At 36.0% G+C, this 13615-nt stretch overlaps 1 protein-coding gene across 11 annotated transcripts in view; it reads right to left on the bottom strand.

The window, feature by feature from the left end:
• Positions 1-2582: 2582 nt before the first annotated feature.
• The window catches only part of LOC107630354 (calcium-transporting ATPase 8, plasma membrane-type), a 48648-nt gene continuing 37615 nt past the window's right edge, over positions 2583-13615 (bottom strand). For 8 of the 11 annotated variants that reach the window (XM_088508293.1, XM_088508292.1, XM_088508288.1 and 5 more), the window contains 30 exons: positions 12878-12987; positions 12666-12797; positions 12464-12553; positions 12032-12101; positions 11769-11839; positions 11311-11394; positions 11128-11205; positions 10969-11040; positions 10462-10545; positions 10303-10385; positions 10103-10211; positions 9940-9995; positions 9545-9587; positions 9380-9463; positions 8365-8502; positions 8201-8266; positions 8015-8113; positions 7541-7651; positions 7077-7247; positions 6659-6718; positions 5996-6160; positions 5791-5907; positions 5341-5439; positions 4919-5056; positions 4726-4826; positions 4227-4272; positions 3937-4071; positions 3428-3535; positions 3253-3344; positions 2583-2996 (listed from right to left, as the gene is read on the bottom strand). In XM_088508293.1, the coding sequence (XP_088364419.1) occupies positions 2888-2996; positions 3253-3344; positions 3428-3535; positions 3937-4071; positions 4227-4272; positions 4726-4826; positions 4919-5056; positions 5341-5439; positions 5791-5907; positions 5996-6160; positions 6659-6718; positions 7077-7247; positions 7541-7651; positions 8015-8113; positions 8201-8266; positions 8365-8502; positions 9380-9463; positions 9545-9587; positions 9940-9995; positions 10103-10211; positions 10303-10385; positions 10462-10545; positions 10969-11040; positions 11128-11205; positions 11311-11394; positions 11769-11839; positions 12032-12101; positions 12464-12553; positions 12666-12797; positions 12878-12987 (2921 nt within the window). In that variant the 3' untranslated portion in view covers positions 2583-2887. Of the gene's footprint in view, positions 2997-3252; positions 3355-3427; positions 3536-3936; positions 4072-4226; positions 4273-4725; positions 4827-4918; positions 5057-5340; positions 5440-5790; positions 5908-5995; positions 6161-6658; positions 6719-7076; positions 7248-7540; positions 7652-8014; positions 8114-8200; positions 8267-8364; positions 8503-9379; positions 9464-9544; positions 9588-9939; positions 9996-10102; positions 10212-10302; positions 10386-10461; positions 10546-10968; positions 11041-11127; positions 11206-11310; positions 11395-11768; positions 11840-12031; positions 12102-12463; positions 12554-12665; positions 12798-12877; positions 12988-13615 lie in introns of all 11 variants that reach the window. The other 3 variants (XM_088508297.1, XM_088508296.1, XM_088508298.1) reach the window with 1 other exon arrangement.

The following is a 13615-nucleotide window of genomic DNA, read 5'->3' as shown; positions in this document are numbered from 1 at the left end:
TTACATATCCCAGAAGAGTCATTTTGTTTACTCATGCTTCTGTTAAATTACTCTTGAACCTATTCCCTTAACTCCCTTTCTCTCTCCCAAAGGGGAAAAAATTTGAGAAAAAGAGCACCGGGGTCAACATCAATAATGGAATGGTGATTGTTTAATTTTAATAAGCGGATGTCTACCAAGATATTTTTGTTCATTATGAACCATCTGCTGATATCTGCCTTTCATATTTAGAACAGTTTAAAATACTCCACTTATGCAAATTGCATTCAAGTATGTTAAATTATTAATTTATCGATGTACACAAAGAAAGAAAACAAAAAAGTTAAGATTTCACTGAAAAACCAGCTAAAAGAAAACCAACTTGAACCAATTAGTTGAAAAATAAGTCTGTTACAGAAAAAAAACCTATTACCCCAATTTTTTTAATTTCAAAATCAAAAATAAAAAAAAATTTAGTTAACTTACACTGGAGTTGACTCCCTAAACTTTTTCAAAAAGTTAAAACGGATACTATAAACCGGAATTATATATAAAAAAACTCTCGCAAGGTCTTATAAATCATAACACCTGTGCATATTTGAAGCTATTGATCACCGGAACCAATATACTAATTGTGAGAAGCCAGCAGTAGTAAGACATTGAACCATGCTAGCAAATCCAGTTTTCTTCAGGTATAAGAAAGAATTCATATCTACATGAACCCATACTGCTTGCTAATGGGGATTACAATTCTAAAGTAAGATGAAAATACGTTGTTTTCCTTGTATATAACATGTTCCAGAAAATTGATGATTATACGTTGTGGCAATAGATCAGAATCAAGTTTTGCGTATATACATATCTTCATCTTATGGAATTGGAGTGAAAATTTGTGATGTTTATATATTAAACCAACTGATAATTTCGCCATGTTATAATGTCACAAATTGGGCCATACTCGTAAACGCAACAACAATGCAAGATACTGAAAGCACCAAAACCGTGCAATAACAAATACGAATGACTAGGGATATGCAAAAAAATTGGTTTCACCGAACTGAATTGAAACTAAACTGGAACTGTTTTAAATTAACCAATTTTTTTAAATAAAAAATTGTACTAAAACCATAATTTTTATGAAAACCAATTTATCAAAAATCAGTTTTTATGGTTCAGTTTAGTTTTAAACCAAATTAAAACTGGTTTTATTTAAACTCAAATTAATTTACATACTCTTTCTTTCTCTCCCCTCCTCTCTCCTTTTCCTTTTCTCCTTCTCTCTTCCTTTCTCTCCCTCTCTATCCATTTTCCCTCTCTCCCCCTCCCATCTCTCTTCATCTCTCTCTCCTTTCCCTCCTCTCTTCCTCTCTCTCCCCCCCCCCTCTTTTTTCCTCTCTCCTCTTTCTTTCCCTCCTCTCTCTCTCCATTTTTTCTCGCTCTCTCCCTCTCTTTCCTTTTTCTCCCCTCCCTCCCTCCCTTCTCTCTCTCTCTTTTCCCTCTCTCCCCTTTATGTTTCTCTCTCTCCTCTCCCTCTTCTCTATCTTTTCTCTCTCCCTCTTTTTTCCAAAACAAGAGAGAGAAGGAGAGAGAAAAGAGAAAAAAAGGGAAGGAGAGATAAGAAAAAGAGAGAGAAAGAGGAGGAGAGAAAGGAGGAGAAGAAAGAGCACAAGAGAGAGAGAAAGTGAGAGACAGAGAAAGAGAGAGGGAGAAAAGGAGAGATAGATAGAGAGGAAGAGGGATAGGGGAGAGAGAAAGTGATAGAGGGAGAAAAGGAAGAAGAAAGAGAGAGGGAGATAGATAGAGAGGAAGAGGGATAGGGGAGAGAGAAAGTGATAGAGAGAGAAAAGGAAGAGGAGAGAGAGGGAGAGAAGAGGAGAAAGAGAGGAAGAAGGGTAGAAAAGAGAAAGAGGGAGAGGAGGGAGAGAGAGGACGGGGAGAGAGAGGAGGAGAGATGGTAAGAAAGAGAATGTAAAATCTAATTTTATATATGTTAAGAGAGAGAGGGGGAAAGAGAGAAAGGAAGGGGAGAGAAAAGGAGAAGAGGGAAAGAGAGAGAAAAAAAGATGAGGGATAGAGGAGAGAGAGAATAAGAGAAAGGGATAAAGAGAGAGAGAGAGAGAATAAGAGAAAGGGAGAGAAAGAGAAAGACAAAGAGAAGGGAGAAAGGGGAATGGTGAGAGAGAGAAAAGGAAGAGAGAGAAAAAGAGAGAGAAGAGGGGAAGGAGAGAGAGGAGGGGGAGAGAGAGTGGGAGAGAGAAAGAGAGAAGGGGGAGAGGGAGAGGGAGAGGGAGAGAGGGAGAGAAAGAAGGAGAGAGAGAAAATGTAAAACTAATTTTATATTATGTTAAAAGTTAAAACTAATTTTAGCCTATAAATTAGTTTAAACTGGTTTTTTCTATTAAAACTAGTTTTATTTTTATAAACTGGTTTAATCTGGTACAACCAATTTTTTATTTGACAAAATAGTTTGGTTCAATTTCTAAACTATTTAAAATTGTTTAGTGTAGTTTCAGTTTAGTTTATAAAAAAACTAAACCATGAACACCCGTAAGAATGACCTAGATGTAATGTGTTTAATACAACAGAAATTAGGACAAACGACGAAATCGAAAGTGTAGTCCATATTTTCATATAATCTCTGCAATTTCTCAATTCTTTGTCAAACCAACAAAGTCAGTAAACAAAAACCAAGGTTAGCTGAAATTCCGTATACTTTGTTAGAGCCTAATTCTAAAGCAACTCCAAGTTTGTATCGAAATTTAACAGGCAAAAACAAATCTAAGACCGGTAAGAAAAAGAAGCGTTTGGCTAAACAGTATGCTATTTTTTTCTTTAAAAGAAAATACCAAGCATGTACATCGTCCAATAAGAGAACGATCCGTCTTTAAAACAGCACGCCTATATGTTGCTATTGTGAGGCCTCAGGTTCCTTTCTTCGACCCCGAAATCTTGAAAATACGTTGTTGATGGGAGTATCTGGAACTGGTATCAATTTACCAACCACAGCAAGAGGCCAACTGAAAGTGTGGAAAGAGAGAGAATCAGCAAAGGAAAGACCCTGTTAGTACTTGAGCATAAAGCAAGCCTTGCAGTCATATGTCATATATATTACAGGTGCTAAGCTCCTTTCACCACTTGCTTAGAATAACTTGAATATAGCTAATAGGGTTTAGGCAATTTCTAGTTATAAGTAGGGACGGATCCATTAAGGAAGCAAAACTACAAGCAAAGAGAAAAATACACTCGCGGATCTAATGCAGATGATCAACTGACCTTATGAACCCAATGATGACAGAGATCAGCCACTGCTTCCAATTAAGCCTGACTGTTGAAGTGAACTTGCCGAGGAATTCGATGATGATGATCTGAAAAACACTAGCAATTTTAGGGTGACCTTGAAAATATTTCATACGAGAGACAAATAACGAGGAGTTAAAATAAGACAAACCTGAAGCACAACAGTTAATCCCACTATACCCATGAAGAGGTAGTTTTTCGTGACTCCACTGAATATGTTAAACTCATCTGGCTTTCGTGCATTGAACTCATTAAAGATCTGCAGTTTTGAACACATTTTTTTAGAATTGAAATAAGATGAGCACACTACAGCAAAGCTACCAAAATGACAACGAATATATGGTGCATGAACTGCGCATGCATTGCCAACCACTAACGCATCACAAGGATTTAGCAGTAATGTAAATAAGAGTGACTAGCAAGACATCTCAGGAAAATTGCAATAGGCTTTGGTTTTCTAGATACAATTAGCACCTATTGGAAATTAGCAATCACCATTACAGCACAACCACCAATACTATTATAGAACATGCATAAAAAGATAAGGAAACTAACATTGGTAATTCTTCCAACACAACTTTACCATTTAAAATGCAAATGTACAGTCCTAAGCTCCTAGCACTAAGTATAATTTCTCATCAATGACTAAAGACAACTTACTTGAGACAGAACAAATGCATTGAAGATCAGAGTGTTTTTCACTTTAATTGCATGATCATTTTTGTCATGTGTCAGACCCAGTATGCTCCTACCTCGGAAATTCAGAACAAGCAACACAGATACTTGGTACATTGCCTGAAGAGTTCAAATCATAATCGGCAATTCAGTTTACAGAAGAATATAGCATAACAACGGTAATTGAAATGCAGGACATCATAAACCAATAGGTAAATAATCCTTGCAGACTACAATGACAAGCAGTTAACTGAGAAATGAGAAACAAAACTCACCTGTATCAGTAAATTTCTCCACATAATATTTGTTATGAGAGGTTCTCTGAAAAGGATACAAGACAAAACTCCATGTTAAAAAAACCATCGAAGCACATAGGCACCGCATATATCGCTTGGATAATAAAGCTGCAAATGAAATAGGACCAATATCGATAATGTAAATACAAAATAAATGCAGCCTTCGATATGCTGTTTAGGACTGTTGGCAACAATTTTGTTTTCGAGGGGTATGACTATTATTCATTGCATTTAAAATTTCTCTCTCCTGTTGAAATAACCAAAATCTTTAGATTTAATAACAGAGCTGCACTATTCACACTTTCAATTAAATTTCTTTCTTTACTCTTGGGTGCATCATTCAAAAATGCATCTACAAGGAACAAAATTTTATGACATTCATCCAATTCTTCAGGTGCTGTAACACTAGAAAAACATAGCAAGAAAATGTCGTATTATCCAAACAAAAAGGCACAATTAGAGAAACTGAAGTTCCAACCTTCGGCCCACTGGAGGCCGATCCATAAGGTGATCAGTTGGTGGTTCAGTTGCCAATGCTAGTGCTCCCAAAGTATCCATGATAAGATTTACCCACAAAAGCTGTAGAAAGAGCAATAATATGCATAAGGATATCAGCTGAAACATAAATTGAGGGGCAAAGCCAGAGAGCAAAACACAGGGAGACAGCAGACCTGCACTGCATTCAGTGGGACATCACCAGAGGAAACAGCAGCAACAACATTTATAACAAGAGCTGCTACATTTACTGTAAGCTGAAACTGGATAAATTTCTGAATATTTGCATACACAGAACGTCCCCATCTCACAACCTACAAGCGCATAGATTTTGAAAGATACAAGAGGTATGCTAAAAATATCAAATTCATGTTCAGCTTGCAAAACACTATACAAAAGCAATCCAAAACGGTGCAGTTCAATTATATACAAACCTTTCATTGGTTGGCATATTGACTAACTACCTAAATACCCATCTAGTAATGCCAGAAATAAATTATTTTTTAAGATGTAAATACTAACCATAAATGATGCATCATTTATTAAGATAATTTAAGAACAAACTAGATCTCTCAAATCGAAAAGAAATAGGTCCAACCTTTACAACTGAAGCAAAATTGTCATCCAAAATAATAATATCAGAGCTTTCTTTTGCAACTTCAGTTCCTTGAATACCCATTGCAAGACCTATATCAGCCTATATTCAGAAAGTATAGAAATAAATTAAAAAGGGAAAAAGAAAGAAATAGTTCAATTCATTATAACGGAAAATTCTATGATCAAGAGATAGTAGATTCATACATCGAATATAGAAAAGCATAACATAATGAAATCAGAATCATTAATAAACCTAGGGACTTGTCATCACGTGATTACACAAACAGGAAAACAAGACAGGTATACCAGGGGTAAACAAACTCTCATGGTGTTCAATATACAATTACAAGTATTGACATCGATAAAGATTGTTGTGGTACTTCAAATTTGAGAAAACAACACAATCACTAGCACAAAAAAGAAGATAGTAGTAGTGTAGTAGTAGCCAGACCTCATGTAGTGCAGGAGCATCATTTGTTCCATCCCCAGTTACAGCCACAACATGTCCCTTCCTCCTCAATGCTTGCACAAGCAATAATTTGTCATTAGGAGATGACCGTCCCATAACCTGGTAATCATATTGCCAATAAATATCATTCACCACGAATAATACCTCTCTCTTAAGAGCCTGAAAATATTGTTGTCAGGATTCTTACTGATATTGCTTCAGCTATTTCATCTCTCTGTGCATCTGTCATGGCACGAAAAGTTTTTCCTTCAATGATGATTGGCTCTGTAGCTTCAGCAAGGGAATTAAGTATTCCACACTCCACAGCAATTGCTTTTGCAGTTTTGACATTGTCACCAGTGACCATTTTTACCTAGAATTAATCGAAACAAAAAAAAGAAAGGAGCAGAAAAGGATTATTTATAGAATGTAGAAACTGGATATGGAAAGCACCATTGTATTTCATTATCATCAAACGAAGTTATTAACGTTGGTCTTGCTAATCTTTAAGCCGTCAAATTCGAAAGCAATAAACACGTTTGAAATAAAGAAAAATTTAAGTCCATAGACCAGGGCGTAATTCAGCACTCCATATGTTATTCCACCTACATGCAATGCATCCGTCTCTAGACGCACCGAGTCAGTGCTTCTTTGGCATCAGTTATAACCACATGAAGTCATTGACAATGAAAGTAGCTGGATTGAATTTTTCTTATTTTTATTATTATAGTCTTGTAGCATATTTTACAACTGCTAACATGGCCACCATGCATATTCTGCTTTCTGTAATGAGCTTCCATCGCATCACCTCCAAGAATACAATGGACACGGTAATTTAACAATTCTATTGAGGATAATTGAAAATAAGTACCTTAACCCCAGATTTTTGGCAAAGCTCCACTGAATCTTTGACTCCAGGTCGACAAGGATCCTGCATGTCAAATATGAGATTAAGAATCAGATATTTAACCAGCAGAAGCGTATCTTAGAGTCGAATGCTATCACAAGTTAGAGTTTATCAATGATTCCCGTGTTAAATCCAAATGCACAGAATCCACTTACAAGATATTGACATGGATGGTAAATTAAATTAACAAAACTATAATCCCTGAAGAGTCCCAAGGCCCAACCACTTGCAATTAAGCAAACAGATGAGATTGGCAGCTAGGAATGAGTGTGCAAAACACAATAAATTTTAAATTAAGAGAAAAACAAAAGCACAAGAAAATATTAATACATTATAAACATCAATGACAATGATAGACATGTATTCAGAGGAAAATACTTGCCTTCAGACCAACAATAGCTAACAAAACAAGATTATCTTCTGGTAAAGACCAGTGAGCCCGTTCTTCTTCAGTGGCTGGAACATTCTCCTTTTCAAATGTTCTATATGCAATGGCAACACAACGTAAACTCTCGGCAGCCATGTCTTCAATAGCTTTTCTGAAAGATACCATCTGCAAGCCAGGAAAATTTCACTATGTAGGACTTTCTCCAGATCAAGCAAGTGAACTACTAAAGGTTGAATCATCCAAACTACATTTGTTTGCTTTGTAAAATAGGTTGACACAGTCCAGAGAGAGAGAGAGAGAGAGAGAGAGAGAGAGAGAGAGAGAGAGAGAGAGAATGGATAATACGCCTTGGCTGAGATTATTTCCAAACAGGAAAAGAAAGTGAAAACAAACAAACAAAAAACAGAAGAATGCCTTTATGAAAGCACAGATCAGAATATAAAACTGCTTTATCAAACCTTTTCCTCATCCATGTCTACCAACTGGTCATTTGCATCAATGTACCGTGTACAGCAGGCTAGGACAATCTCAGCAGCACCTTTCCAGTGTATGTGAACTTCAGAGTCAGCCTGCATACAGAGATAAAATTTGCTTATTTAAGGTGCACGATATGACAAAACAGATGATTACATCATTATGCAGTACAAGCATATTGTGATGATATTCCAGTCAACTTGCATACTTTACTGGGTATGTAGATAATCTCACAACTTGAAAGTGAAACGGACATATCAGTGTTTAATTCAGATTTAAGAGTGAGTTGACAGTTATTAATATGACATTGGAGTTACTTGTTAGTGCTCATAGATGTGAATGAAACACAGGGACAACATAGGCACAAAATTGTGATCCAACTGAAGCAATTAAAAATAGAAATCCACATTACAAAGAAGATACAGCAGCAATAGCTTAAACTGTCTATGAGAGAATACCGTTTGTACTGCAACTCCGCCTCGTTTTTTCTCAGAATTGAAAGGGAAAACGTGAATAATTGATGATTCCGATCTAGTAGAGTCGAAGTTCATCCCAATCTGATATTTGATTAACATTTACAAGCAACTGTAAGAATATTCTTCACACACAAAAATAGGGAATAAACTGTATTCCTGAAAACAGACCTCTAATCCCCAATGTAAAATTGCCTTTTCTGTTGGTGATCCGGAAACCTCAACATCGTTACCACCCTGTCAAGGACAGACTTTAGCAGAATGCAGCAGCAACAAAATTATTGTCCATACAGAGAAGAGTAAAACAAAGTGTAACAAGATCAGTTCAAGCAAACCTCAGGGACATAAACACTGCCATTAGTGTTCTGTGCAACACCTTCAATGAGCAAAGAGTGGAGCTTGGGAGAGAGCTCTGACTTGTTACCAGGAGGATCATTCTTCTTCCCACCAGCATAAGCCTCAACCACAGTCATCTGTCAAAGTATTTAATAAAATTCAAGCTATAGACAGAAAATCTGCCTTAAAGTTAACTATCAATGTCAACTATGAACCATAGAAATTCACTTCCTTTAAAATGTTCCCAAATTTCAAATCGACGAGAGTTCAATCGATATCTTCCAAATTCCATAGAATCAATGAAATTTTGTGCTCCTAATTTACCTTAAATGCGGAAGGCTTATTATATACAACCTAAACTGGTGAGCATCGACATGGGATGCCAGGAGCAACAATACTATGGTTGAATTTTCACCTGAAGTTTCTCCTGGCCTCTACTTTCAACAATTGGAAAATTCTCCATCTGATCAACTCTTCTGAAAAATTCTATTTCAGTCAATAGGCACTATCCTTTCTTTCTCCACCACCCACCCACCACGCACAGGCGTGTGGGGCCTTCTAAGTTCTAATACATTCATTCCTGATCTCTTCTAAATCCACTACAATATCCATATATTTATAACTCTTAGCTTAGGCTCTTCTTGACATTCTACTACAAGACATTTTTACAGTAAAAGGCATTGTGCTTCTCCCGCTGTAAAACAAACTTTTCATTTTAAGGATTCACAATCTCTTTTATTCATCTACCAAACCTGAATTCTATGGTTTACATCTCCATCTATTCTCCCGTTTTGTGTGATCTCCAAATTTCACAGCTAAAATAGCACTAGTGAGAATATTGACAAGTCCGGTATGTCAAAATCCATGTGAAGTGTGCAGACGAAGGTAAGCATGTATTTGATTGCTGAACCACTAAAACAGAAACAGCTGCTTGAAGTGTGCTCTCCAGAAAATTTATGAAAATTGCCTAAAACCAGAATCCAATGAAAATTCAAATGATACATCCCAACATACCTGATTCATGGTCAACGTGCCAGTCTTATCACTGCAAATGGTTGTTGCAGAGCCCATTGTCTCACAAGCGGAAAGCCTCCTCACCTGCAATTCGATGCTTCAGATTTAACAGAGATTCACATGTATGTCAAAATCCAATCAAAGAACAAACACCAACTGACATACCAAAGCTTTATCCGCCATCATTTTCCTCATTGAGTACGCCAGTCTATAACATAGTCAAGAAATGATGCGTAAAGAGATAGGGAAAAATAATATATAATATATTCCAAAGAGCAAATTAACAAATATACTAGGTACGGATAAATCTTTATCTTTTATCAAAAATACAGCCAGTACTTCAAAAAAAAATTGAAGGGATCAAAATTATAAAATATAATGAGATACAAGCATAACAGCAAAATTTTACCACCACATTTTCTGGCACCAACAGTAACACATCATTCAGACTATACAATAAACTGTTCCTTCGGTTTTTAACTAAAAAAGGTCAGCTAAAACCAAGACTAAGCAACAGAATGAAGTAAAAGTACTAGGTCAGAGGGAATTAGCAAACTTACGTTAAGGTAACTGCTAACGGGAGCCCTTCTGGTACTGCAACCACTACAATAGTGACCTAAACATTCAATGGTTACAATCATACTATATAAAATATAGACAAAAGTATGTTGGATTGCATCATCATGACTTCTCCCACAATTTAGACTTCATCAAGGCACATACCGCAACAGTTACTATCTTAATTGCCCCGTCAATAGCATCACCAACTTTAGTCTTCCCTGCTTTAAATTGAACATTGCCACTTGCATCTCTGGTATGGCCGGAGAAAAATCTGCTAAAAATTAATCATGTCAGAGGCATGCATAATAAAAGCTATTATCACAAGAAAACAAATGGAAAACCATAAACCAATATCTAATGACCTGGCCAGTAGCACAATCAGAACAACAACAGCAACAGAGAGACCAACAATACCGATGAAGGTGGCTACACCATTTAAGCGAACCTATATTGAGAATATGTTAAGGACTAGTAATATTTAAGAACACAAGATCTGGCAAGGAAATTATAGGTAAAAACACCTGCAAAGGTGTTTCTTCACCAGTGTCTTCTGAAATGCTGGCCATTAGAAGCCCCCATTCAGTATTAACACCAACACCAGTTACCTAGAAAAATAAACAAACCAATAAAATCTGAAACCAACAAATTACACGATCAACCAATATAGAATATTTGGGTAAAACTACAAAATATATATAAGCAATTTAATGCAGAGGTTTCAAAAAAATAAATATAAACAAGTTCGGAACAGGTCAGTATACATTTTCCAGCATCCGATTTCTTTGTCTCAATCCCAAGAAAAATACTTCAAAATGAGAATAAAAACAAAAGCTTAATTTCAATACTGACCAGAAGGAATAAAAAGAAAAGAAGAGGTTTAGTGTTTAGGGAGAGAGGAGGAGAATACACACACACTCTTACCAAAATGGTTTAAATGAATAAATCCAATTAGGAAGCATTCCACCACCTATTAACAAGATAAAAACTACAAAAAACGAAAAAGTAAATGAAAAGCAAGTCTATATTACCAGCATAGTACCACTGCCATCTGCAACTTTACACCCAGACATCAAAAAAGGGTCCTTAGAATCTTTATGGACCTGGAGGCAAAATGGTTATATGAGGGGAAAATGTTAATTTCGTTATTATTTGATTTCCCCATTAGACAGAAATAAATAAACGCTTACAATTTTGCTCTCCCCAGTCATACTTGATTCATCAATTGCCAGAGAGTGACCAGTGATCAAAATTCCATCAGCAGGGACCTAAAAAGAGCATATCATAACTCAATCACAAAAAGTAAAGGCAATCATCAGGAAAGAAAAGTAAAAACCACAAATTTAAAATTAAGGAACAAAAAAGGCTTGTACCTGGTTACCAATATTGAGGGGTATAACATCACCAACAACAATCTCATATATAGAGATTTCAATCCTTCTACCACCTCTGATAACCTACTCAAATCCAAACACTAGTTTAGTTTAAAATATGAAAGGAAAAATACAAAATAAATACATACAAACATACGTGTGTGTGTGTGTGCCACAAAATAAAATCAAGATGTTCAATTGAGCTACATCCCCCCCCCCCCCCCCACAAAAAAAAACCAAAAATAAAATCCAAAAATAAAAGTAAAAAAAGAGCAAAAAACAAAACAAAACTCGAGAGCACAAACTTCCAAGTGGATATTTCTCTTCTCTGCATGATGTGTGCCGTAAAATAAGATCAAGATGTTTAACTGAGCTACATTCCCCCCCCCCCCCAACCGGCCGGCGGGTAAAACACCAAAAAATAAAAGGAAAAAAAAACAAAACACGAGAACACAAACCTCCAAATGGATATTTCTCTTCTCTTCATTCAGGTTCCGAAACTGAAGAGACTGCTTATAGTCACTTATAGCTACAAAGGCAGGAGAAAAGAATTAATGAAATGAGCAAGATGAAGGGGAAATTACTATATGTTTAATTATTCTAATAACCTCCACAATAAAAGATGAAGTGGACCATGAACGTCTGTAAATTGTGGATAAGAGTCCAAACATTTAATTAAAGCTATACGCGTTGCTCTCCGTACAAAGACAAAATTATATACCGGTGACAACAATGACAAGAATAACTGCAAAAGCAATGCTTCCCCCATCATACCATCCTTCCTCAATACCCTGAAACAGAAAAGTAGCTCTGCTGAAGGCTAAATCAAGATAGACCATGATATGCTCCAGTATACTCTTAAAGGGAGGGATTGAAAGCAGCTCTGAACAGGCTACTAACAGTTGTATTATTTACATAATATAAAACTACCAAGAAGCAAGAAGAACAAGGAAACGAGAGAAGAAGAAAAACTGAAATTTCCAGTCAAAGTCAGCAAGACTGAGCTGGTAATAAAAGGAAGTATGTGAAGACCAGAATAAATATTTAAGTATAATATTTGCATGCAGATAGAGGGAAAAAAACAGGCCAAGTTACAGTGTCAATCCCCAAACTAAACAAATTATTGCATCATAATTTTGCCACCAAAGCTCACCTCAGATTTTATCCCCAATGCCAATGAAGCCGCTGCAGCTACCATTAAAATAATCAAAGTCAGATCCTTGCAAGCATCCCACATAAACATCTGTAGAAGGAAACCAAAACAAATAGGTCACTACAATATCACTCAGCCAACAACAAGGAGGATACTACAGAAGCATTAAGGATCCAATGGTTCATAATGCGCTAAAATTTACCCAGAAACTTCTTCCTTTCTTTCGAGGATAATCATTGGAACCAAATGCATTCCTTCGTTTTAGTAAGTCAGCATCATCACCATGAATCCCCTTCTCTAAATTGGTTTTCAACAAATTTGATATCCCAGCAACCTGATAATGATTCAGAACAAAAAAGAGTGATCAACATCATTACAAAGTTGAGAGAGAAGGACGGTCCACAGCAAACTTACCCCTCCATATTGCTGAAGAGCAACGGTATCATGCTCCCTTGAAACTGAAGCAAGTTGCTCTTGTCCAATTGGAAATTCACCAGCAGAGGCCGCAGGAGGCTTTGTGGTTTCTACCAGTAATTAAAATGCATTCATCATTGATAAATGTCCAACCACATCATATCAGATGAAAATAAAATACAGCTTGGAACTACCCAGAAATAGTTATATAAATTCTTCAAACATTGAATTGCACTAGTGGATTACTCGGCACTAATCCTATCCTTTATTCAATGTGTAAAATAGTAACAAATGTGAGATTAGTTGAGGTAGTATGTTGGCATTAATACAAATTATTTTGGGTTCAATTCTTTGAGAACGAAAAAAAATATTTTATATTCCATTAAATCATTGGACACCAAAAAGGGGACTACCCAGAAATAGTTATATAAATTCTTCAAACATTGAATTGCACTAGTGGATTACTCGGCACTAATCCTATCCTTTATTCAATGTGTAAAATAGTAACAAATGTGAGATTAGTTGAGATAGTATGTTGGCATTAATACAAATTATTTTAGGTTCAAGTCTTTGAGAACGAAAAAAAATATTTTATATTCCATTAAATCATTGGACACCAAAAAGGGGATTTCCCTTAATATATTGTATAGGTTTTTCAAGAATAAGAAGGGGGGTAGTTCACAGAACAAAAATTGGACACCAAAAAAAAAAAAATCCCCTTTAACCCATTTATTTATT

Source organism: Arachis ipaensis, chromosome B3, assembly GCF_059453495.1.
Source record: "Arachis ipaensis isolate K30076 ecotype BB chromosome B3, ASM5945349v1, whole genome shotgun sequence".
Taxonomy (NCBI): Eukaryota; Viridiplantae; Streptophyta; class Magnoliopsida; order Fabales; family Fabaceae; genus Arachis; species Arachis ipaensis.
The sequence above is the reverse complement of the archived record's forward strand: the minus strand, read 5'-3'. Positions and strand labels throughout refer to the sequence as shown.